The sequence below is a fragment of the Mastomys coucha genome, unplaced genomic scaffold (assembly GCF_008632895.1).
Source record: "Mastomys coucha isolate ucsf_1 unplaced genomic scaffold, UCSF_Mcou_1 pScaffold17, whole genome shotgun sequence".
NCBI classification, from domain to species: Eukaryota; Metazoa; Chordata; class Mammalia; order Rodentia; family Muridae; genus Mastomys; species Mastomys coucha.
The window spans coordinates 27480188-27505249 of NW_022196899.1; the positions used below are offsets into that span (position 1 = coordinate 27480188).

Here is a 25062-nt window from a genome sequence, read left to right on the forward strand (position 1 = left end):
GCATGCCACCTACAGCTCTTGGTCCCATAGACATCACCCTAGAGGCAGGCAAGCCACCAGACCAGAGCATGCGCGCTGCGCTCTCCCGGCTTGTGACAGTGAAGTCCGGCTGCCAAGTCAGCCTTAGATCCCTGTCGGTCTTCGCCCCTTCGGTCCACTAGGACCGCCGCCCAGAGACAATCCTGCGAGGGAAGGCGGGTGCCGCCCCGGGCAGACTGGAGTGAGGGAACGTCCTCCGCGGCCGCCCAGACACCCTTGCACCGCTGAACTCGGCAGCACCGGGTGAAATGAGACCGGAGCTCTGGCCGTTCCGACCTAGGGACCACAGCCCTACGCCCGTGCTAAAAGCAAGCGTTCCCGCCCGCCCCACCTCGAGCCCCACGCCGCCTCCGGCGCCAGGCGGGCTTCGCGCTTCCTGCGAGTTCCCGTAGTCCCGCTGGGTCTCGCGAGACTGAGGCAGCTCGGCGCCGCGAGCGCTTCCGGGAGGTTAGCGCGTCGGGGCGGCTTTTCCCTGTCTTGCGGCAGCGCGGGCTCGGGCGCTGGACCCCGGCGGGCTCGCCATGGACCGCGACTTGCTGCGGCAGTCGCTGGGCTGTCACGGCCCGGCGCTGCTGTCGCTGCTGCGCAACGAGCAGCAAGACAACCCGCACTTCCGGAGCCTGCTGGGCACGGCGGCCGAGCCAGCCCGCGGCGCGGCGCCGCCTCCGGGAGCCGGCAGGTATGGGGGCCGTAACCCGGGACGGGGCGCGGGGTGGACTGGAAAGCCGGAGCCCCGCGGTGTGTGGCCAGGCACCGGCTCCTGGCCAAACGGCCCGGTGGCGCCTTCCGAGCCGCCGCCGCCAGAGCTTCCCTGCTCCCATTCTCAGGTAGCACGTCCAGAGAGAGTGGGCTTAAAACTTCTTCCGGAACTCAGTGGGTAAAGTCACTTGCCTTCAGAGCATCCTGACCTGACTGATTTCCCAGGATTCACGAGGGTAGGGGAGAACGAATCCCAGCGTTGTCCTGTGATTCCCGAGTTGCGCACAGTGGCATATAGACGCCACGTATCTGCACTAAATAAATAAAATGAAAAGCTAAAATAAATAAAACTTACCCCAGAGACACTGAGCAGGGTTGGATGAGGAACCGCCGTACACGAGTTTGGATGTATGAGAGCTTTGCTCTTAAAAAAATATATGTGTGTCTGTGTGTGTGTATGTGTGTGTATAACATATATAAAGTCACTTTTCTTTTAAGGAAAGAGAAGAGAGTTGACAACATTGAAATACAAAAATTCATCTCTAAAAAAGCGGATCTGCTCTTTGCCGTGTCTTGGAAATCAGATGCTTCTCCACCCTCTGAAGTTCATGATGACAATGACAGTAAGTTTAGTCTGAAGATTTATTGGTTGGTTTAAAGCAGTATATCAAAAGAGAAGGAAGTCAAAATTATCGTGGTGATTTGATTTGATTTGATTCCAGATCTTTATGCCGTCATGCCACCTTTAGAGCAGTTCATGGAGATCCCGAGCATGGACCGGAGAGAGCTGTTCTTCCGAGATATTGAACGTGGTGATATAGTGATTGGAAGAATTAGCTCTATTCGAGAATTTGGTTTTTTCATGGTGTTGATCTGTTTAGGAAGTGGCATCATGAGAGATATATCTCACTTAGAAATCACAGTAAGTCACTCTACAGTCATCCCATGCAAAAATTATGTGCTTATCCAATTCTATTTAAATTTACCTGGTAGGATAGTTGGGGGGAGGGTCGTTAAATATAAGCTGAAGAAAAAAAAAATGCAGTTGTTCTTATTAAAAGTCTTAAAGAGCTGGACATTGGTAATGCATGCCTTTAACCCTAATACTCAGGAGGCAGAGATGGGCTGAACTTTTGGTTCCAGGCCAGCCTGACCTCTTTAGAGTGTTCCATTTCCTCCATTTGGGGTGTTTGAGGGTTTGGAGGACTCTGGTTGCAGGCCAGTGTCCTTTTCTTACATCATAGAGATCTATTAGTGGTTATGATGATGTTCATTGCTGTCCTGAACAGAATATTGTGGTTAAACATATGCTTAATAATTGGGCATTAGATGCTCATATAGAAGTAATTTAGCAAAACCTTCCTATCACATATCTATAATAAACATAGAACATTCTCTCACTGTAATAAGATACTTGCCTCCGTTTGGAATGCTTCACTTTAACACTGTTGATGTTGGCTCTCTCTCTCACCATGTGAAGAAATGAAATACATAACAGGAGAATGCACACCTCATTTAACAAATGTTAATATCTTTTGTATCTTTATTTGATTCTTAAAGCTAGAAAACAAGTTTTATTGTAGTTGGACACAAATTGTAACAAAAAATCTTAAATTTAAGTCGGTTAACAGTTGTTTAAGGCCATCAAAAAGAATGAAAGTATGGCATCTGTGGTGAATGGATGGCCTGAAAGTCCCTGTCTCTGATGAAATAAGGCAAACACAGACAGACAGATATCATATGTTCACATTGTGTATACTGAAAAAGGCAGTAGACTAGTGTGGCCAGAGTCAGAAAGGGGTGAGAGGACTGAAGGGAGGTAGATAACTGACATCAAAGACAGCTAGATTAGAATCGAGGTGTTCTGGAGCACAAGAGGGTGGCTGGTCTACAACTAGAAAAGAATCTGAAGACTGAACCCAAAGAAATGTTGTCTATTACTAATTATACCAATGGGATAGTTGTATATGTGTATTGATTTGCCACCCTGTAAACACTATATAATTATATCCTGTAAATATGTATAATTATGGGTTATTTAAAAAGAAAATAGTGTTAGATTTTAGACTTGTTAATGTTAATGTGCAGCATTACTATTCATAACAAATAACTAAGATAAGAGATACTGTTCTTGCCAAAGAGTAAAACGTGTGGTATTTTCAAATACTTCTCATTGCAGGCTCTTTGTCCATTAAGAGATGTGCCTTCTCACAGTAACCATGGAGATCCTTTATCATATTACCAAACTGGTGACATAATTCGAGGTGATCAGCTTCAACATACTAATTAAAAATTTCAAATTAATGTTGAAAATGTAGTTTAATGAAGGTAGGGTTTGAAAAGTTTATTTTTGTTGTCACTTTTTTGTTTGATCCTTTTTTCTTCTTGAAAGCTGGAATCAAGGATATTGACCGATACCATGAAAAACTTGCAGTTTCTCTGTATAGCTCATCTCTTCCTCCACACATGTCTGGCATTAAACTAGGTGTGATTACTTCTGAAGAGCTTCCTTTGTACTACAGGTATTTATCTCTTATCTATTTCTAACAAATTAGAACTATAATTACATTTTATAACCTTTAAATTACTTTAGGCTTGGTAGAAGGAATTATATCATAATAGTGCACAACTTTTGTACAAAAGTGGTATTAGTATTTAACCCTCCTGTAGTCACGTTTATAGGAAAGTCGGGTGTACTCGTTACTGTTTGTGTTTCTGATTTTTTTTTTTTTTTTTTTAACAAAGGAGGAGTGTTGAACTAAATAGTAATTCTTTGGAGTCCTATGAAAATATCATGCAGAGTTCTCTGGGATTTGTTAATCCAGGAGTAGTTGAATTCCTTCTAGAGAAACTAGGAATACATGAATCTCATCCACCATCCTTAATGAGAGGCCTACAAAGGTAAAAGTAGATCTGCATTCTCTTAGCTGATAAAGGTGGTGAGGGGAGTGGATTAGCTCTGAAGCTGTATAGCTGAAGAACACATTGACCATAGCAATAGGAATATACTGAAGGCTGAGTGAAATGAGCCTATCTCCTCCTGGTCTGGATGCTAAGCAATGATAGGAATACGCCATTTGACCTAAGAAGAGAAGGATACAGAAAACTTTATGTATATGCTTAAGAAAAATACCGTTTAACAGTAATATTCCTTTTTGATAGTTTAAAATGACTTGGCTGTATAGATGTAATATGAATTTCCTGCTTGATATTCACCATTTCACTGTTGTGTCTACCAGAGTCAGGATGAAGTGTACTTGTAAAGTGTTTACATTTTTGACTCTCATTTTCTTTATAGCAAAAATTTCTCTGAAGATGATTTTGCTTCAGCATTAAGAAAGAAACAGTCGGCATCTTGGGCTTTAAAATGGTATGGAGCGCAAAAAAAAAAAAAAAAAAAATGGTATGGAGCTTGCTCTGCCTAACAGTGGCAGTTGTCTAGTATGTAACTCAGGGACGAATTCTCATCATAATTAAGACTAGAATGTGTTTACAAGTGAATGAATATTTTTGACATTACTCATAAAGGTATTGGTCTTACATTAGAATCTTAGTAGACAAATTTTGTTCAGAATTGTTTTCAAGAAAGAATTCGTGTTTTGGTATCTGAGTTTTATAAATGTTTGCCATGAAAATCTGTAAAAGCAGTGTGCTTTTTAAATATATTGAAATTAATTTAAAAACTAAATACTTGCCCAATTTAAATGCCTTTTCATTTAGTAATGATTTATACTAACATTTTATTTAGATACTTCGTAAATATCTGTGATATTTCACAAATGTGTTTTCAGTGTGAAGATTGGAGTCGATTATTTTAAGGTGGGGCGACACGTGGATGCTATGAACGAATACAATAAAGCTCTGGAAATAGACAAACAAAATGTGGAAGCTCTGGTAGCTCGTGGAGCATTGTAAGTGAATTGTGAGCTTTAAGGGGATGTTTTGAAGAATGAAAAATGTGTAAATGAGTCACAAGATTAAATTTTTCTACTTTTGTTTAATGTCTCTAGATATGCAACAAAAGGAAGTCTAAACAAAGCAATAGAAGATTTTGAGCTCGCATTAGAAAACTGCCCAACTCACAGGAATGCAAGGAAATATCTCTGCCAGACACTTGTAGAAAGGGGAGGGCAGTAAGTATGGAGTTTCATTTAATAGTAAAAGTCTGATATGCCGCCAATTCCTGCGATACCCTGAGGGTTTTATAAAAGAATAGCTAGCTTTTTACCATATGCAGTTTCAGAACTCTTTCAGTTTTGGGTGTCAGGGTTTTGTCCCTTATTCTTGTCTTATTATTGAATGCACACACATGTGTACACATGTATGTCTGTGTCTTTGTGACTGGGGGTATTTTAGTGTCTCAGGGTTAATTGCTCAGAATATATATTTTTCGTATAAAGTGCAATAGAGTAAGTTATACGTTCTGTTTCAGAATATATATCAAAAGGTTTTACTCTAGTAAAGGATTTAATTTTTAAATCATTTTATTGTAATAGTATATAATGTTCTAAATATGAATTGAGTGATTTCTAGTAAATTATGATTAAGATTCTGCAGGTACATTCAACTTATAGCCATTCTTGCTTGGATGAGCATTGTACCTAAGCATTTGTGGGATGAAAATACCCACAAATTACTAATTAATGAAATTTTAATTAGTGACTGGAGAATTGATTGTTAGCAAGTAAATAACTAGTACCATTGAAATGAGGTCATCTTAATCCTGGTATATTCATCTTTTAACTGAGAGAATGCTACATTAACCAGTTATCCAACCACAAGTATTGGTAGTGATTTTGTTTGTCCCTTGGCTCCCCACATCCAGTCTACTAACACAAAAGTAATCCCATTTATTTTGTAGTAATAATTTTTTTCCTTCTGTTAAGTAGCAGTACTTGATAAAGTCCTTTGACTGCCCTATATACAAACTTCCTTGCTTTATGTGGACCTGCCTGGCTTGGAACTTACCTTTAGACCAGATTAGCCTAAAATCATAGTAATGTTCTCTTCCTTCACCCTCCAAGTGCTGGGATAGTAGATGTATGCCACCACACCCGCCCAAATATTCTATTTTTGATTTTTCACAGTTTAGACTTGTAGATTATGTGATAATAGTGATTGTAGGTTATGACATTATATTATAGGGTTACAACTATGTATATATGTGTTTTAGTATTTCCAAAGAATTTTAATAGATTTACAGTAGAAATTTTTCCATAGAAAATAAAACTTCACAAACTACCTTTAAAAAGCAATTTTATGTAACTCTGTTATAATGAGAAAGACCATACTAAATTTTCAGACAGCAGGTTATGTGTTTTCCTTTATTTCTAGGGAACAATACCAGTACCATTTAGGTACTAGTAATGGATTTTCATTTAAGTGGTCTTTTTACTAAGTAAGCATGAATGGGTAATTAGAAAATAATTTGCTAAGCATTACTTGCCTCTGATAAGTTCTGTCATAAATGTCTGATGATTTCTCTATGTATTTGGATAAATTTGTTTTTACAAAATGCTTAATATTCCTAACTAAGGTTAGAAGAAGAAGAAAAGTTTTTAAATGCTGAAAGTTACTATAAGAAAGCGCTGTCTTTGGATGAGACTTTTAAGGATGCAGAGGATGCTTTGCAGAAGCTTCATAAATATATGCAGGTGATTCTTTATTTCCTCTTTGAAACTTAATGGTATTTAAAATTAAATATCGTTCTCTTTTAGGAAAAACTAGGTAGCGTAGGTGAAGTATTATGAAAATGAATAGCTTGTCCTAATTAGGTTTGCATATTATTATAGTACCACTGCTTTTTTGTTTATTCAAAAGTAAAAATAGCCACATACGAAAATGCCTATGCCTAAATTCAGTATGTGATATTGTTCTCCTTTGTAGAGAGCTTACCTGATGGTTATAAGAGTATTGCTGGTGTAATTGAGCTAATATGCAGACCTTTGTAGACATTTTTACTTGTCCCTTCCTGTAATACTGATGATGATGTTTTCTCATGCATTTTCTTCTGAATTGGACCATTGCTGCTGTGTCTGTGACATCTGGTGCTGCTCATCCCCATCCACAAACTGGAAAATGATTTCTTATGTAATCATGCATCCAACTGGGCTGTGCTATTTTTGAAATGGTTTGTATTTGAACATGGTGATTTTCCCCTCAATTCACCTCTGTGGAATGTCCTTATTTAAATTTTATTTGTAAAATTTGTGTCCTATTTACATTTTCCAATTTTCAAAAAATAACTTTTTATCTTTTTTTTGAATCTTACTTGCATTCTGGGTCACTGGTACTACTGCAATGGCTTCCCTGTTTTTCTTGGGATACCAACTGCAATATGGTCCTCAATATTGTTCTGGCCATTCAAATGATTAATGCCAAATATGTGTCATTCATTTTTTTATTTGGAAAAATATAACTTGTTTAACACTGGCTATATGGTGATTTGGTTGTCCTAAATTGGGTTTCTGGTCGGGGGTGGTTTTTAAATACTGTTTTTTGCATATTCTGCTATTTTTATTTTTAACGTGTGGTTTTTTCCGATATCTGGGTTCTAAAAGAAATCTTTGGAATTAAGAGAAAAACAAGCTGAAAAGGAAGAAAAGCAGAAAACAAAGAAAATAGAAACAAGTGCAGAAAAGTTGCGTAAGCTCTTAAAAGAGGAGAAAAGGTAAACTATAATATTCACTATTTTTTTAAAACTTAAAGCAACAGAATTGAACCCAAAGTGCCATATGGAGGTCCAGTAAGTAAAAAAGTATCCCAAGTGATAATTCTTAGCAAGCATAGTTCCACATGTTAGGAAATTAAGCAAAGTAAAATCTAAGGCTAGAATTCTTTTTTACAAATTATATTAAAATGTAAGTTACTTTAACTTTCTGGGAGATAGGCTTTTAAAAGAGGAGCTGTGGTTCTTAGATACTGGTGGAAAGGTACTCTAGCATCTAGTGTGTAGAGGACATAGGATCCTTTGTATCAACATCCTACAGTGCACAGGACAGTCTACTCTTCCCTTCACTAAAAAACTGGCCCCAAAATGTTAATAATTCAGAAAGGGAACATGAAGAATCTAGGGATAGGTACTAGAAAGCTTAGGCTGCTTCTTCACTGTTCAGGTGGGCATAAACAATGCTAGAAAGGTTACTGTATCTTTTACAAGTCCTGCATTTGCTTATAAGGACACCTTTCTTCATATATGTTCTCAAAAATCATGCTTCATAGTAAAACTTGATGAAGTTATTATGTCTGAGTGATAGCTTATTTACAACATCTTCAAGTGATACAAACTAAGGTAAAATCTTGAAGAATATTTGACTAATGTTCTTGTACTTTACATGTCTGATGAGCCAACTAATTTTTTTAAGGCTAAAGAAGAAAAGAAGAAAATCATCATCTTCCTCTTCAAGTGTTTCTTCTGCTGATGAATCCGTTTCTTCTTCCACATCTTCTTCCTCTTCTAGCCATAAACGGCATAAGAAAAATAAGAGGAATCGTTCAGAGTCTTCTCGCAGTTCAAAGAGGCACTGGTCTAGGACATCTTCAGGCCACACGGATCAAAGTAGGAAAGATGATTGCTACCCAGTTCCAACTAACACTTCAGCATCTTTCCTTAATCAGAAGCAAGAAGTGGAGAAACTGCTGGAAAAGCAGGATAGGTTACAGTGTCCAAATGCACAGGTAAAAGAGAAAGAGAGAGGTCTTCTCACATCTTCAGTTGAAGTACAAGATGATTTGGGAGGTAGGTCAGATTTTTGCAATAGCTATAAAACCCAGGCAGGTAGTAGCAAAACCGAAAAGCCATATAAATCAGAAAGACATTTCTCCAGTAGGAGAAATTCCTCAGATTCCTTCTCTAGAAATTCAGAGGACAAGATGAAAGCATCTAGTTACCGAAGATTTGAAAAGGACACAGAGGGAAGAAAAGATCACTCTAGGAGGTGGGAGCCAAGTTCTGTGAAGTGCTCTACCTCACCAGCAAGTTCAGACTACTCTTGGAAGTCACTGGAAAAACAAAAAAAATATATGTACTCTGGATCACGGGATGTCAGTAAACATGAGCAAAGATACCAGTTAAACACAAATCAGGGAGAGCGTGCGCATGAAAAGGAGGACCCCTGTGGGGAGGGTAACAAAACTCAGGCTCCAGAGGAAATGCTAAATAGCAAAGAGCAGCCAGAAAGCAGAGTTAAAAAAAATTTACCTCAAAATTTGCTCAATATATTTAATCAGATAGCTGAATTTGAGAAAGAAAAAGGAAATAAGCCAAAAAAATGATCTGCTAAGGAAATTTTCATTAATTTTCAGAAGTTTTGGGATTCTTTAGTCCTAACAAATAGTTCTAAGTCTAAAGTTATTTGTAACAAATCACAAAAGGCTATTTTGTTCTCGGTGTCAGCCCCTTTGTCAGTCAGTGTTGTGGGCATGTGTGGTACAGCTTTTCACTGACACTTCAGACTTTGTCACCTAAAGACCTTTTCTGAGCACTCTGTTTCTTCACTGTAATGTGGGTTGTGAGAATCCTTCTTTGGGTCCATCCTAATTCACTGTTAGAGAAAAATATATCTGCATTGAACATTTGGATTGTTTTATCAAAAAATACTTTATTCTGTTTTTTTGTTAAAAGCCCTTATTCTTTGGGGGTGGGGTAGAATATATGGTTGAATGTTTCTTAGATATTATTTTCAATCATTTGTTTGCAGTATTAAAATTTTTGTACCATATCATTTTTAAGTGATAAATTATGACTTAATGTCTAAGGCTTGATGCAGATGGTTTGTGAACACTGTTTTCTTCCCAGCTTAACAAAATACCTTAAGAATAAGACCATGAAAGTTGGTTAATCAGAGCCTGTTTTATTTCTCCAATATTATTTTTACTTAATGGTTATAGTCATAAGAAAATCTTTAATTTTAAACATTGACCTAACTCTTTGAGAATTCTATATCAAACTAGATGAGACTAGAAAATAACTTAGTAAAAAATAGCAGCAGAGAAGCACCTTATAAATCTGGTTTTCTTCTACGGTAGGCATGTTTCTGAGTAGCAGAGGGTGATTTGCAGCTTTAGTTTTCTTCTTACCTGTCCCTTTCCTCCTTTATTGATGCCCCTCACTGAATCCTAGTGAAAAACCCAGAGTAAATCCCAGGCCTCTGAGCTAGCTCAGTAGGTAAAAGTACCAGCCACGCCTGAGAACCTGAGTCCAATCCCAAGAGCCCATGGTGTAGGGAGAGAACTAGCTCCCAAAGCTTGTCCTCTGACAGACAGATACGCACACACACCACACACACACACACACACACAGTACCATATGTGGACATCTAAGGAAGAAATATTCAGCTTTCAAAGAACCTCTCAGAATCACTAGAAATTGAATAGTAGACTCTTGGCAGTATTTGTAAGTATCATAGCTATTGCATTTATGATGCTCTTAAATTAGGATTCTAGAAAGTATAAATAGCAATATGCTTTTAATCTCTTATTGGTCATTAGATGGGATCCATCCTCAAACATGCATGAGGGAGTGGCAGAAATAGAAGAGACGCATTACATGTTTGTTACTACCAGTAAAATACTAAAGCTTTAATACTGATACATGGTATTTGTGTGTAAATACCAAATTATAGTGATGGAAAACTACTGTAAAATGTAACATTCATTTTACAGTACTATACAGAAAAGAAACCTTGATTAAGAACAATAAATAATGGCAGCAGAAATTTCATAATCATTTCACATTTGTTTTTGTACCAAGGAACTCATTATCATCATCATCATCATTATCATTTTGTGGACTGGGGCGAGGACATATGTGCCACATATGTGGACATTGGAGGACAATTTGAAGGAATTTCTTCTACCTTACAGGTCACTTGGCTCATTGGGCTTGACAGCAAGTACCTCTATCGACTGAGCCATTTTGCTAGCCCAGCACCAAGGAACCCTTAAGAGTAGTCTATGTATTAATAGTGCCAGACTTATTTCTACATAGCTAGGGTTTGTTGTTAAAGGGTGAAAGCCAGCTCTCTGCACACACCTTGATCTTTGAGAATCCCTAGTACACCTTATAATCTTACTCATAGCACGTTACTTAACCCTTAGGATAGTTAGTGCCTTGTGGGGTAGGCTATCAGCCTTTGAAAATTACATCTTTCCTAGGACATACTAAGTTACGCAGACTGCATTAAGCATCCAGTTCCTTGGAATATTTGAGGAGTTTTCACAGGAAAAAAAATTACTGGGGATTTAAATTAATTCTCAGTTCTCTCTTCAGTTATTTATTTTACATTACTATGTCCATAGTTTGCATGTACCCTGAACAACTTTGTCTTAATTTCCATGAGTAGAACTGTGACTTCTGGGTGTTAAGATACTCCAGTTCTGCAGTGTTCATTCTTTGTCTTGCCATTTAACATTATTACATGCAGTTAGTATAGTGGTTAAGTGTAAACTTGGATGCTGGTCATTCCAGAGAGGGTCTAGTCGTGATTCCATAGGTAGACGCCAACTACTTACTATGCAGTTAACCCTGGTTCAATGTCAGTGTGTTTTGCTTACATGTTACTTTAATAAACCTGTGATAGTTAATTATCTCAAGATTACGAAAAGGCTTAGAAAAGCAGTCTCCCTAGAAACAAAACTTCTGCCTTTGTAGAACACAAAGTTTAAAGTTCTAAGTAACTTACAAACTAAAACATAACTGAGAATCACAACATTGATAAACAAAGTGATGATAGGATTAATCAGTTTTAGATCTTAAATTTGTTGTGCATTTAGGTAATGTTTAAACCAAAAGTGCCCAGAGTTTTCTTAGCCATTTTACTTCTTAGACTTAACTATATTTCTAAATTTAGAATGATTATTAGTAGAAACAGATTTACTACCACTGCTGCTTTTTCAAAAGTAACTAAGTAGTGGTTCTAAGACAATCACTGTTGTAATGACAGATTTCCCACGGTTTAAGGGGACGCTAATTTATATACCTGAATGGGAATGGATGTGAAATCTAGCTTTATAGTATTAATGAAAAGTCCAGTTCAAAGTGCTAGAAATAAAGTATTATCTGGAAAAAACAATTTTAAATGTAGAATGCAATACCTATCTCCATTGTAATTTTAATATGTTCAGTTCTTTCAAGGTCAGAGAAGATACATTCTTAGCAGCTTAAGTTGCACTTTACTTGTACGTATATAGAGATAAATGTATATGTACACACACATACGCATATACAGTGTCTTTCTTACTAAACTTTTTCTTGAGGGAGTGGGAATGATGCTGTCTTTTGGTTACAGATGATAACCAGTACAAACAAACAAAAAATGGCCTTTACCAAATTCCTCCCTCATGCCCACCCCGTCCCCCCAAAAATCTGAAGAATATAATTGTTGTTTACTTTTTGTTTTTTATTTTAAAAAGTAATTTTGTTATGTAGAGTAAATGAGAACTTCCTTATTAAGAGATAGAATAAGTATATTTAGAAGTGTATTAGCGAAAGAGTCTTATAAATGTGTTACTTCATAAAACATCTAACACTATAGACATGTTCCAGTAAAAAAAACTGCTTATTTCCCTCTGCTTTGTCACATGTGGCTTGGCTAAGGTTCTGTAGTCTTCCTTCTCTATAAACAAAACAGTAGGAAAAAAACAAAAAAAACAAAAAAAAAAAAACCAGAAAACTACCTTCTTTTCTCAAGCAGCTTTTATAGCCACTCTGCAGAACTTTTGTCTGCTCTGTGCTTCTGGTACTATTTTAGTAAGCTTGCATCATTAATAAATGGAACCCCAGAAAAAGAGGGAGATTTTCATTTGTGTTCAAAATTTATACAAAAGATGAAAAACAAAGCATGTTTATTTGTTGAGCTTTTTTTCTTTAGGAATGTTGGAATTACTGCCACTACTAGCTGACCTAGAACTATCACTTGCCGGAGAAGGCTCTGGGAATCTGAGCTGGATCACTTTAGCTGCGGGTAGAGAGGGGGGGTTTAAGTCCTCGAGCGACCTGGAACAAGAAAGGAGTTTCTATAAATTTAATGCAAAATGTACTTCAAAAAGACTTTTCTATTGGTAAAAAGAAATATTTTTTTAATTCCATAAGTAATTAAAGAACTAGGAAAACTATTAGTGTAAATAAAATTTAAAAATATGACCAGTTCTTTCAAAAAAAGAAATGAGCATAGTTTTAAGTAAATTGTTAATTGTTTCTGTGAGAAAAATATTTTCAAGTGTAATCAGTTTCATAGAATTAGAAGCAATAGTTTGTAAAGTAGAAACAAAAGAAGTAGGCGCTTGAAAAAGTGATCAAAATGATAGTCTAAAGTCATTTATGCTGAAAAGGAAGGGATTTCAGGGAAGATGGTGAGATTGTTTGGAAAATAGCCATTCATTTCTGAAATGATATGTTTTATTAAAAGTACTGAAAATTTTATTACATAATAAACATTGAATAGTTTGATATATTTATGTAGAAAAAAGGTTTGTAAGCTTGAAACACTGTCTTTGGGGAATCTTCCTTTTTTTAACCGTGAAACAGTTACACAGACTAATAAAAACTAGTACATAACTTTCAACTTTAGAAGATTAGAAAATCTTAAAATCAGGTTTATTACTAATAAACCTGTCAACAGAGAGACATAATATCCATGACTTACTCCTCCTGGTAGATTTTGGTTTGCATTAAGCTAAGTAAGATATTGTAAATAAACATCTATAATTAGGAAATCCGTTGTCTGTGCATCTATCTAACTTACTCTTTTACAGTTTAAAAATATTTAAATTTTTCCAGAGTCAGAGTTCACCAGAATGTTTGTTCTATCACCAAATTTTCACCCAACCTTGTTCCCTGAAATAACTTATGAGTTACAGTAAATGTGTCATAATAGAAATATTGGCAGCTGCAGGCGGCTTGCGTAGTGTGTGTGTGTGTGTGTGTGTGTGTGTGTGTGTGTGTGTGTGTGTGTGTGAAGGTGAGTGACTCGGGTGGCCAGCAGCAGCTGTGAGGTTGAGGACCTGCTTCCCCTTACCTGACTGATGAAAGTGAAGACTGGGAAGAAGATCTTGAGCTTGGGCCTTTTGCTGTAGGCAATTCTAACCCATTCTGAAAGAATATTTTAGTCATTAGTCCTACATACTTTAGAAGAAAGTTAATTAAATACACACTTATTATATTACTCGGTTACCTGCTGAAAGTATGTTTGAAAGATGACACGAATTTGTGCATTTTCCATGGCATTAACCAACATTTGGTCAACATCCTTGTGAAACTGTGTGATCTCACGGAGCTGAATGTCTTGTTCTTCTAGAGTTTCATCATTTGCTTGTTTCAAAATGCGGAGTTCTCTTCGGAGTCTTCCACACTGTTAATAAATGAGTCAGGTGTTACATAAAACTACTTTCCAGGAGTTAATGAAAGCGGGGTCTGAGTCCATTTGGTACTGGAAAGATGTGAGTATTAGAGGTCAGCTTTAAGAGGTCGGCAGCACCTGCTTAGTGACTCGCTGTAATTTTGGCTTCTGCTCCTCAGTCTCTTTACGAAGTTGAAATGCAAGTGTTTGTTTCTCTGATAATTTCTCTTTGGCATTATTTGCTAAGTGTTCCATAACTTCAAAAGTATTTTCCATGCTCTGCAGAAAATAAAGTGTCAACATACTCATGATCAGAATTTAAAAAAAAAATGACTTACTGCTTGCCATTTGCCAGCTGTTCCCTCCACTTGAATTTTGTCTTCTTATTTATATACTATATTTACTATATTATGGATAAAGAATACAGTGGTCCTGTGAATTAGTTTTGGATAACATTCTCCTGGGAACTTTAGAAACAATTACTTGAAATTATCCATTTCTCAAAGATTCATAATTTGTTATCAGTTTGTTCCCTCAGCTAGGCCCTACTTACCAAAGCACATCCTTCTGTCTTTCAGTGGTTTGCTTTAGTGGCTACTTTCACTAGATTTTGGTTTTTTTGTTTTAAACTTTGTGTTTAAAAATTGAATGTGATCTTTAAGGAATTCAGTGAGGTCACTAAGTAATGGCTAGTGGATGCGTCATGATTGTCTAGCTGTGGTTGATAACTATTATAAAGTTATTGCCTCCCAGCCATAGAATTTTAACTGATTTGCTTTATATTTTTCTTTGCTTGTTTTTCTTCTTTAAATGAGGTTTGTGTTTCTCATGGCCTACTTCTCTAAAGATGCTTTTTTTATAAGATTAAGTAGTAATAATGGCAGTTGACCTTTATTTAGGGCTTATTACTAAAAAGTCTGTAGAAGTCACCTGGATATCTTCTTGAAGTTCTCTCATTTGCCTTTGTTTGCATCTGTATTTCTCATCTACAGCTCTTTTTTGTTCTTCGAGTTGAATTTTTAATGCATACTCATCACCTACAAGAGAATTTTAATTTCCAATATAATATATGTAAAACTACCTTAAAGTAATAACAAATAAACCTCTAACTTTTTAAATGAAAGATTACATGTCTTAGATCCCCGTGAAAAACACAGTATAGACATATAGTAGCCATTTCTTATTTAGTCAGTATATAGCACCAGTAATTTTTCAGATTCAAAACAAATTCCCTAATGATTTTTTTAGGTCTAATCGTAACATACTTTTATTCTCCAAGAATCATAATGTTCCTCCTCTACATTTATTTCATTGTAGTCATAATAATGGCTGCTACATACTTGATGGCGTCACTTTTTTGAAAGATTGCTTATAATTGTTGTTACAGCTGTTCAGTACTTGTAAGGTGTTTTGCAAAGCATAGATTTCTTTTTCAGCTTTGTTGATCTTAGCATCCAAGCTATCACCTTCCCTTTGAAGTTCTTCTTTTTCTTGAGCAGCCTATAAGATACAGAACAGCTAAAGCAATTTATCACAGAGGATATTACCTAAAGCAAAGAATAATTCACAGCAATCTCTACTTACCTTAGGGCCTTCACATGCTTGCCAGGCATTTATTCCTATACTTTTTTTTTTTTTCATCCACAAGACCAAACAAATTCTTAGGCTTTAAAATACAGCACATATATAGGATACAAAACTGTGGTGGAAGTGTAGCCAACATAAAATACCAGGAGGAAGGGGTGGGTTATACCTTTATTGGACAGTTATTCAGATTTGGTCAGAACAAGACTTACAAAGACTTAGTGTCTTGGGAATGAAATGTGAAGAATGCTAGCTAGCTCTTTGGTATGTTATTCCAGTTTTGCTTTTAAGCAGAATCAGACACTAAAGGTGAAACATAGAAAACACCCTGGTATGTTCAACACGTAGGCCAAAGGCTGTTGCAGGACCAATACCAGGAGCTACTGTAACCATAAAAGAGATGTGCTGAGATCCTAACATCTAGGAATGTGACCACATTCAAAAGTCAGGTCTTTGAAGATGTCAAGATGAGGTCACTGGTGGCCCTTAGTGCATCTTTTTGTTGGTTTGTTTGTTTGTTTTTTGGTTTTCGAGACAGGATTTCTCTGTGTAGCCCTAGCTGTCCTGGAACTCGCTCTGTAGACCAGGCTGGCCTCGAACTTGAATTCAGAAATCCGCCTGCCTCTGCCCCCTCAGTGCATCTTCACAAAAAAAGGATACTACTGTTTTCCACTTCCAGCCATGGATAATTTCTGTTAAAAGCTAGACTTAGTTACAGAGAAATAACTTGATTTGCATATTTGATATGAAAAGTGTGAATAAATATTTTAACACATTTTGAATGAATAAATACATATATAGCAGATAAATGTTACCTTTATTACATAATAGGACTGTGTTTTCTCCTCTTCTCCTTCAGGAGGCAGCATGACAACAGTAAGAATTTCATATCTATTCTTAAGCTTATCAATTTTACTTAGCCGCTCATGAAATTCAGAACTAATATGAAAAGAAATTAAAAATTAATATTTGTTTTTATTGAAGACCTTTGGACTCGTATTATTACTGTACTCAAGCAGGTTAAAGTGTTCTCCTGTTTTAATGATCCTGTGTGTAAGTCTCAGAGTTTACCCTGCTTGAAGAAGCTGGCTTGTCATAGTTCACAGATTCTAACAGAAAACGAGAGACTTATTATAACAGACATGAAGGAGTTTACCATTCGTGACAAAGGAGAAGATACAAGCTTCCTGTCTGAAGCTTACTCCACATCTCAGTAGAGCACAAAGGGGCTCAGGTAGATACTTCACAAACAGTAGGTCTATGTTAAAATTAAGGAACTCTAAATAGTTTCAAGTGGGAAATACACAGACACACCTAATGTTTGCTCTAGAGGGAACTATGACCTCTGCCTTGCTATTGAAACAGTACAGTGGGAGTTAGTACATCTCTTTATAAGACATTAAGATAAATGAATTCATGGAGGATTTATCAACATTTGGAGTCAGATTCTTAAATGTTACTTTCTCCTTTGTTTCAGTCAACTTTCATGAGCTATTTTTAGGAGTTATAATAGTGATGATAACATCTGCTTGGCTAGACTCACTTCTTACTAAAACCTTATGAAAGTAAGCCACTTGATCATGTCGAAAAGAAGTCTTCAACCTACCGTCTTCCTTCTAGAAAATGCTGGTAGTAAAAGACATTTAGAACCAAAAGTTGGCTTTTTAGAATTTTTTTACTATATTTGATCAGAATATATTCAGTCTTCTGTGATCATAACTTACATGTTCACTAGCTAAAGATGGAAGACTGAGCAGAAGTTCATCTTCTCACCTTTCTAAATGAGAAGAAGCCAGGTACGGTAGCAAACACCTTTAATCCTGGTTCTCGGGAAGATGATACACGACTCTTGAGGCCAAGGAGAGTCTGAGCTAGGTATCAATACCCAGTCTCAAAAACAAATAATAAAATACAATTTTTAGAAAGAATTAGTAAGAAAGACAGGAAATATGCTTTGGGAACAAGAAAAACTTTTCATGAATTCATGAAAAAGCAGAAGGCAGGATTCAACAACAAAAATAGATGTACCCATGGAACATTACTACAGCAGCAAGAGCTGCTTTCTGCTAAGAAGAAAACATAAAGACAACCAAGCTGGTGCATGCCTTTAACCCCAGCACTCAGGAGGCAGAAGCAGGTGAATTTCATGAATTCAAGGCCAACCTGGTCTATAAAGCAAGTTCCAGAACACCCAACGCTACGGAGAGACCCTGTCTTGAAGAAAAAAAAAAATTCCCCCAGTTGTTTCATCAATGAGGTCTTTGAAAATTATATATATAAAGAAAAAAATTGCTCTTTTGCAAATTTAATTAGAATAGAGAAATTTAAGAAATACAGATCATTTTATGAGGACATACATAATGAAAACCTGGTGATTAGAGCAAGTGGAACCAAGGATCACTTGCATACAGGTTAAAAAATGTAAGATACTATCAAACAAAAAAGTATACAAAAATAAATTGACTTGCTCCAGGAATATAAGGTTGGCTTATCTTTGATAAAAATGACCAATGTAATTACAATAACAGCATTGGGAATACATGATGTCAAATAAATGCAGGAAGAGTATATAAGAAAAGTGTATATTTCCAGTTTTAAAAAGTTGAAGCAAATTTTCAGCAAAACAAAAATGGGTGTGCCTTTTTTTAACATGGTGAAGGGTATCTAAAAACAGGGCTGAGGCATGTAGTTTAACTTGTCTAGGGTACAGGAAGCCCTTGCTTTAATCCCCAGCACCACAAAAGGTTCATCAAGCTGCAAAGCCCTTGTATTTAATTTAAAAAAGGAGGAAACCCTCCCTTTGAGATCAGGCAAAAGACAAAGGTATCTGTAATTACTGTTACTCAATATTGAACTAGAGATTCAGTCAATATAAGTACAGCCAAGAAAGAAGCTTTATAGGGTGGAAAGAAGCAAAACTTCTTAAAAAATTATACAAGTAGAGTGCCCAGAAAATTAAACTCTACATGCATACATGTTCAAACTACAACTTCAGTGAGAATGTGCAGTACTTATACTTAGAAATTAACTATGATATTCCTATATGCCAGCAACCAATCAAAAATTACATCCTTTGAAAGGAATTAACATTAACCAGAGAACATGGCTGGGATAATCTCTTAAGCGATACTAAAACGTTCGGCAATCAAGTTGCTTCAGTTAAGAGTAACTGTTAGAGCTAGATAAGGGAACACTTTACTGGACCAGTTTTTGTTGTATTGGTTTGGTTTGGTTTTTGGTTTTTTTTAAGATCATATATAAAACATCAATTCTAAGGACCAGGATTTGGCAAATTGCTTGTCTTTCAAGCATAAGGACCCAAATTTGACCCCAGAGTCTATATAAAAACACAGTAACAGGAACCTATAATCCCAGCAGTGTAGAAGTGGTAACAGGCATATCCCTGGGACTCACTGGCCAGCCAGACCAGTTCTCAGTTGTGAAAGACTCTGTCTCATGGCAAAACATTCCTGATGAAGACACCTAAGAGTGTCTGGCCTCTACTTGCATACACATGCACCTTATATAGGTATACATGAATATCCATGCATTAAAAGAAAATTGAAGTAGATTACTGATTTTTGTATAGGGATATGTCTCATGGATACAGGATTAGCCAAACAGAAGCAACTAGACTTCTCTGTCTATCTTATACTGATGGCAGAAGCCTTTCAAGATGAGTCAGAGAATATGAGGGTGGTGTCAGAAACGGAGCTGCTCTCACACCACAACACTGTTTTGCTTAGCAGAGGAAACAAAAGAAAATGATAATTACCTCACAGTTTGTCGCTGCTGCTCAACATATCTGATCTGTGAGGTAAGCATGGCTTTGTGCACTTTAATTTCTTCAACTCTTTCTTCCATGGATGCGCACAGCTGCTGTTTCCTTTTCTCCAGAGAAAGGACTTCCTCTGCCTTGCTGTAAAGCATTTCTCGAGCACGTTTAACTTCAAGCTTTAAAAGGTTGTCCTCGATCATCATATCCTACCAACATAATAAAATTTTCATGTATTGAAATAATTATTTCAATACAAAAACTATGGTATTTCTCTTTTCTGTCTCAACAAAAGTCAACTTGAAAACACAACACTTTTCAGTTAGACCACAATGTGACATCTGCCAGGATAAAAGACAGAGTGGGGAGCTATAGCTTCTCCAAATCATCTTTAATAATTCAAATTAAATTCAAGCTTTACTAGTATATACAGTTACCCATACAAAATGGCTGTCACGAAATACTGTAGAAGTACATCTGTAGTATAAAACCATCTTGTCATGTAGAGTGTTACATGGAAATCATTGACTCTCCAAGGAAACAACATAGAAGAAACAACCTGGAGTATAAAATTATAAGCTGCTTCCCAAGCACAGCTTTCAGGTGGCAAGAGATGAGATTCCTACATCTCAATGCACAAAAAGGTACTCTTGATAAGAAAACCTAATGCAACAAACAAAATCAGTACAACCAATAGAAAGAACAACCTCTTGTCTGATATTAGCACAAGCTTCTAAGCATAAACAGTACAGAGTAAATGTCCTTGATTCTTAATGTTAAAAGTTTTCTGTAAAAAAAAAAAAAAAATGAAATTTTAAAGTCAAATTGGGAAAATATTGACAATGATAAAAATATATATAACAATTTTAAAGCAATTAAAAAAGATAAACCCTGGGCTGGTGAGATGGCTCACTGGGTTAAGAGCACTGGCTGCTCTTCCAAAGGTCCAGAGTTCAAATCCCAGCAACCACATGGTGGCTCACAACCACCCATAATGAGATCTGACACCTTCTTCTGGTGTGTCTGAAGACAGCTACAGTGTACTTACATATAATAAATAAATCTTAAAAAAAAAAAAAAGATAAACCCTAAGATGGAAAAAATGAACCAAGAATATAAACTGGGTAGTCAAAATAATAAAACATAATGTAATGTTTTAGATATAAATTTATTTTTAAACATTAAAGAAGTTTTCCAAGTAAAAAGTACAAACTAAATGAGATTTTCATATTTTTCCATCAAGTTGGAAAGACAATCTAGCCCAGTGATGGTAAATTAAGTAGTGTTACACTGGCTGGTGGAAGAGTAGTAATGGGGCCATCTAGAGAACAATTTGGCTTAAATATAGTTTCAAATCCCTAAAATACTCATGTTTAGCTTAATTACACAGATAGGAATTACTCCAAACAACTGAGCAACAGAACATCAGAAATAACAGTGCCAGACCACAAGATACTTAAAACAGATTAGGCTAAGCTCATAAACAGTCCCTGTAGGAAATGCTGGAGGATCAATTTTAAAGAAGAGTTTTATGATGTAGGAAATGTATGTTGTATCAAACATTTGAAAATACAAGATAGAGTAATTTTCTTTCTTATAACTAAAATAATATGCCCATTAACACTTAATCTTGAATACAGTGGTTATTGTGGCTGATTTTCTCCTTAATTGCTTCCTTGTTTTATGTTTTCCTGTGATTCCCATTCCTGTGGAAGCATGTAGCTTATTAACGAGGTATACAGATTCATCACACCTCTTTCACAGCTTTGGCTTTGTTCAGTTCCTTCTCAGATCTGTCAATGAAAAGGTGCAGTTCACTTATTTTATTCATGAGAGACTCTTTCTCACCATTGTTTTTACTATTTGACTTCTTAATGAAGTAGAGATCATTCTGTAAAAAGAAGGGATGGTACATATGCTTTAAACAATGAAATGAATAGCAGACAGCAATAGCTATGCTGTGCATTAGGAGTTCCAACCCCTCATATCACTTCAAATTATTCAAAATTTCACATAAATTCAAATGTATTAACACAGAAACATAATTTCTACCACTGATATTTTGGAGTTAGTGTGAGAGCATCAGTTCTAAGAAGTGTTATGTATGGTTCCAATTCAGTCGGGTGTTGAAAGTGCTCACCACTCAGGAGGGGAAAGGATCCTGATAATAGGTTATGACAGGACACCAAGTGCCGAGTGATAAAAACACTGCAGGTCTCCAGAGCACTACTGAACTCTTGGCTAAAAGTATGGCTCTGGGCTCAGGTGGCCTTAATTCCACATCAGTTTCCTCATCTCTGAAGTGGAAATGTGAGCAACTCCTGTTCCAGGATTATTGTGAAGTTAGGGATGTTACTGGGACAGCACTCACAGGCAATGTACTAAACACAGAGGTGCATGTGATCACATGCCAGGAAAAAAAATGTTTGATAATGTTAAACCCCACCAGACACATAAACAGGTCTTACATGCCAGGTACCACCTTTTTAGTTTTAAGAGCTGACATCCCTTTTCCCACTCAGGATCCACCTTTATTTTGTTAGTCCCCACTTGGTTCCTGAGTCAAAATTTCTAGTTACTATTCTAAAATTAAAAATTCTAAGATATTCATATTCTTCATCCCTCATCCTCTAGACTCTTTTCTGCTTTTCTCATTGTTTATATTTCTCTGAAATATCAAGACTTAAAATTTCAGCCAAATCATAAATGGAGGGAATGTTTTGGCATAAATGGTGATCTCATAAAATTATATTTAGGACAAAATAATTAATGTTATTTGTGGGACAGCTAGGTGGCTCAAAGGGGAAAAGTGCTTGCTATCTAAAGATGCAACCAAGAAGTAAGTTCAATTCCCAGATCCTACATAAAAGTGGACAGAGAGAAATGACTGCAAGATTGTCCTCTGACCTCCACAAACGCACAATGGCTCACATGTCCACACATATACATCATAAATAAAACAACAAAATAAAGTAGACAAAAGTGTTAACATCGTTTCAGCCTGCAGTTGGTTTCCCTTCTGGATGGTAAGTGCTGGAGGAGAGTGAGGCCTCCTTCACAGAAACCAGCCCCTCATCCTGACCCCTGCTAAGGACACATCTCCATGGCTTACCCAGCTTCAACTTGGAATTCACTTACATTTCTGTGAGTTTGTGTGTGAACCAACAAGCATGGACATGCTGGGGTTTAGGAACCCAAAGAGACTGGGGGCTCCCCACACAGTGTAACTCGAAAGCCCATTCCTCACGATCTTTACAGTCTGGTTCTACTCTGAATGGTCAAACAGCGCTGTGCTTGGAGAGTACCCAGAATGCATTGTTTCTGCTTTTTTCCCCTTTCTTGTTAGTTAATGAGAAAACATTCAGGAACATTAAAATAGCAGTACCCACGTAACCTTGACATTCAAATGTGTGCCCAATACCAAAGCCTGTGCTACTTACCAGAAAACCAAGGTACCACTTGAAAACTGTCATCTAAAACTATGTCATCAGGCTACAAAGACTATTTCATCAAGCTACAAACCATGAACTTAAAGCAAAAGCTGTCATGTTAAAATTAAATCAAGTAAATCAAGACAATTCTACTTATGACCACTAGAGGCCACTCATCACCAGCCTTTCCAACAGTGCTGCCAGGCAGAGGGTTCATCCCTATCCCCATACCCCTAACCGCCACCTCCAATGACTCCTTTCCTTTGCCCTTTCTCACAATTTTAACTTTAACGGATGTTTACCTTACAACAAACAATCAAATCCCTAAAAATGAAACCGTTTCCCTTCTAACTGTAGTTGTTTCAAACATTATAACTGTGTAGTTAAATGGGAACAAAGTAATTTTAAAAAAAAAAAAAAAGCTTCTTGATAGCATTTCAAAGATAATAACTAATTCCGTTATTTACTGTGGCAAAAAGCAGACTTTCCCAACATTCTAAACAGTATGCTGTGTAAGAACTCTTTAAAGTCAAATGGATTAGAGTTTAGACCCTACCTCAAAAGTGTCTTAGCCTATAATAAGTATAATCATCTTCTTTACAAGTCCTTTATAACAGTTAAGCAAAACAGCATGGCAGAGATATGTGATACAACAGTTATACAAATTGAATGTTCAAGTGAAGAACTTGGCATTCTGAAAGTATAGAAATGCAAGCATTCATTATGTGTGTGGGTAGCTGGGAGTCACTCTGACCACATAGGGAATGTGCTGAACCCTTGTCAGGATACGGAAACAGATAAGAAAGGTGAGTTACATGGAGCTTCTTGATCTGTGCTTCCAAAAGGGCAAGTGTGGATTTTCTTTCATCGAGTGTCTTCTTAAGTTCAACAATTTTTGCTTCAAGGGCTTGCTTTTCCTCTGAATTAATTTCTCCTTTTAATCGTGACATTCTGCGTTCTACTTGCTGAATGTAAAAATCCTGTTAATAGTTTTTAAAGAGAAGTTAGTGAACGTATACAAACAACAAGAGCTTCTCTGTTTAAATGTAGAAGCAGCATCTGACATGTGCTCTTAATTTTGGTCTGGCATTATTAGTTATTAAAGTAAAGTTGGTTCTTCAGCAAATCAGGATAAAATTCTTCCTAGCCTAAGGGGAGAAAAAAAAAAAAAAACAAGGTGCAGGACAGCAACACAAACTTCATCAGAGTACAACTGCAGTGCCATCAGGGACCTTAGGAGATCACGGGATCTGAATAAATGAGGATTCCTGATGAACATTTTTCAAAGGATAAAAAAGAAAAAAAACTGTCACAATAACCATGGAAAGCTCAACGTATAGTGAGTTGTTTTTCTCTATATTTTAGCATCTTTGATATTGTGATATTGTATTGTGAAACTAAGATTTTTTTCAGATTAAGAAATTAAGATGTATGTGGAGGTGTTAGAAAATAAACATGAACATGAGGGATATGTAAGCAAAACTGCCATTGTATTGTGCAGATAAGGTGGGCAGAAGATGCTCATGTCTGCAGACTTGTTTACTGAGGGACCTACTGCTCCAGGATCCTTTAAAGCAGCCCTTCCTCCCTCACCAGAGTGTCTGTCCCCTTGCCTGTCTAGTTTAGATTAAAAATTAAAATAGTAGTTTATAAGTCCCTCTCAAGCCTCTACTATCCTAGCATGCATGTTCACCTAGGGTATCTTAGAACTCTTCATTTTCTTGGGGCATGGGATAACTCAACTACCAGAGGCATTAAAGTCCTTACAGATGATATTCACAGAGAGGAGCATCTACCTGACTGTACATAATTTCCTGCTGCTTCAGGGTTTCAAAATCCAGTTTGTGTAACCGTTGGTTAAGATGTTTCAGGGAGGAACGGGTTCCTTCAATTTCTGATACCAAGGATTTCTCTTTTGTTATCTCCTTCTGTAACTCTTGGACTTTCTTAAATAGCACGCTTTTTACTATGTTCAATTGAACATCCACTTCCTGTAAAGAAATCGTAGGAATTACAACAATTAGTTAAATTATAATAGCTTAAAATCTATATTTACATGAGCATTAAAATTTCAGAGTTCAAAAGCTCCCATTAACATTTAGCCCTTGAAAGTACAAAGTGTTCCCAAAACTTTGGCCATCCCCCCCCATACACACACACTCTCTTATCTCCAGTGCTGGTAGACAAGGTTGGCAGT

General features: G+C 36.8%; 2 protein-coding genes and 1 long non-coding RNA gene across 5 annotated transcripts in view; 1 reads left to right on the top strand and 2 right to left on the bottom strand.

Annotated features, from left to right (window-relative positions):
• Positions 1-455: 455 nt before the first annotated feature.
• Ttc14 (tetratricopeptide repeat domain 14) lies at positions 456-13448 on the top strand. 3 transcript variants are annotated; one of them, XM_031376599.1, is made up of 12 exons: positions 456-718; positions 1237-1361; positions 1461-1660; positions 2918-3002; positions 3131-3260; positions 3484-3639; positions 4037-4108; positions 4530-4649; positions 4749-4871; positions 6275-6392; positions 7299-7408; positions 8103-13448. In XM_031376599.1, exons 1-12 carry the CDS (start codon positions 561-563, stop codon positions 9010-9012), a joined length of 2307 nt encoding a protein of 768 aa, XP_031232459.1. In that variant the 5' UTR covers positions 456-560; the 3' UTR covers positions 9013-13448. The 3 variants fall into 3 exon arrangements, 2 of the variants coding, with proteins under 2 accessions (XP_031232459.1, XP_031232460.1); XR_004120429.1 differs by lacking the exon at positions 8103-13448 and having other exon boundaries at positions 6275-6868; positions 7299-7331; XM_031376600.1 differs by lacking the exon at positions 7299-7408 and having other exon boundaries at positions 8110-13448.
• LOC116095079 lies at positions 1367-1970 on the bottom strand. Its single transcript, XR_004120430.1, has 2 exons — positions 1725-1970; positions 1367-1611 (listed from the first exon to the last, which is right to left on the bottom strand). It is a non-coding gene; the product is annotated as an uncharacterized LOC116095079 (long non-coding RNA).
• The window catches only part of Ccdc39 (coiled-coil domain containing 39), a 35603-nt gene continuing 22660 nt past the window's right edge, over positions 12120-25062 (bottom strand). The window contains exons 10-20 of the mRNA XM_031376598.1: positions 24662-24856; positions 23681-23845; positions 21188-21325; positions 19435-19643; positions 16475-16598; positions 15416-15575; positions 15006-15112; positions 14214-14354; positions 13911-14087; positions 13755-13828; positions 12120-12733 (exon numbers count right to left, since the gene is read on the bottom strand). Of these exons, the coding sequence (XP_031232458.1) occupies positions 12583-12733; positions 13755-13828; positions 13911-14087; positions 14214-14354; positions 15006-15112; positions 15416-15575; positions 16475-16598; positions 19435-19643; positions 21188-21325; positions 23681-23845; positions 24662-24856 (1641 nt within the window). The 3' untranslated portion in view covers positions 12120-12582. The remainder of the gene's footprint in view (positions 12734-13754; positions 13829-13910; positions 14088-14213; positions 14355-15005; positions 15113-15415; positions 15576-16474; positions 16599-19434; positions 19644-21187; positions 21326-23680; positions 23846-24661; positions 24857-25062) is intronic.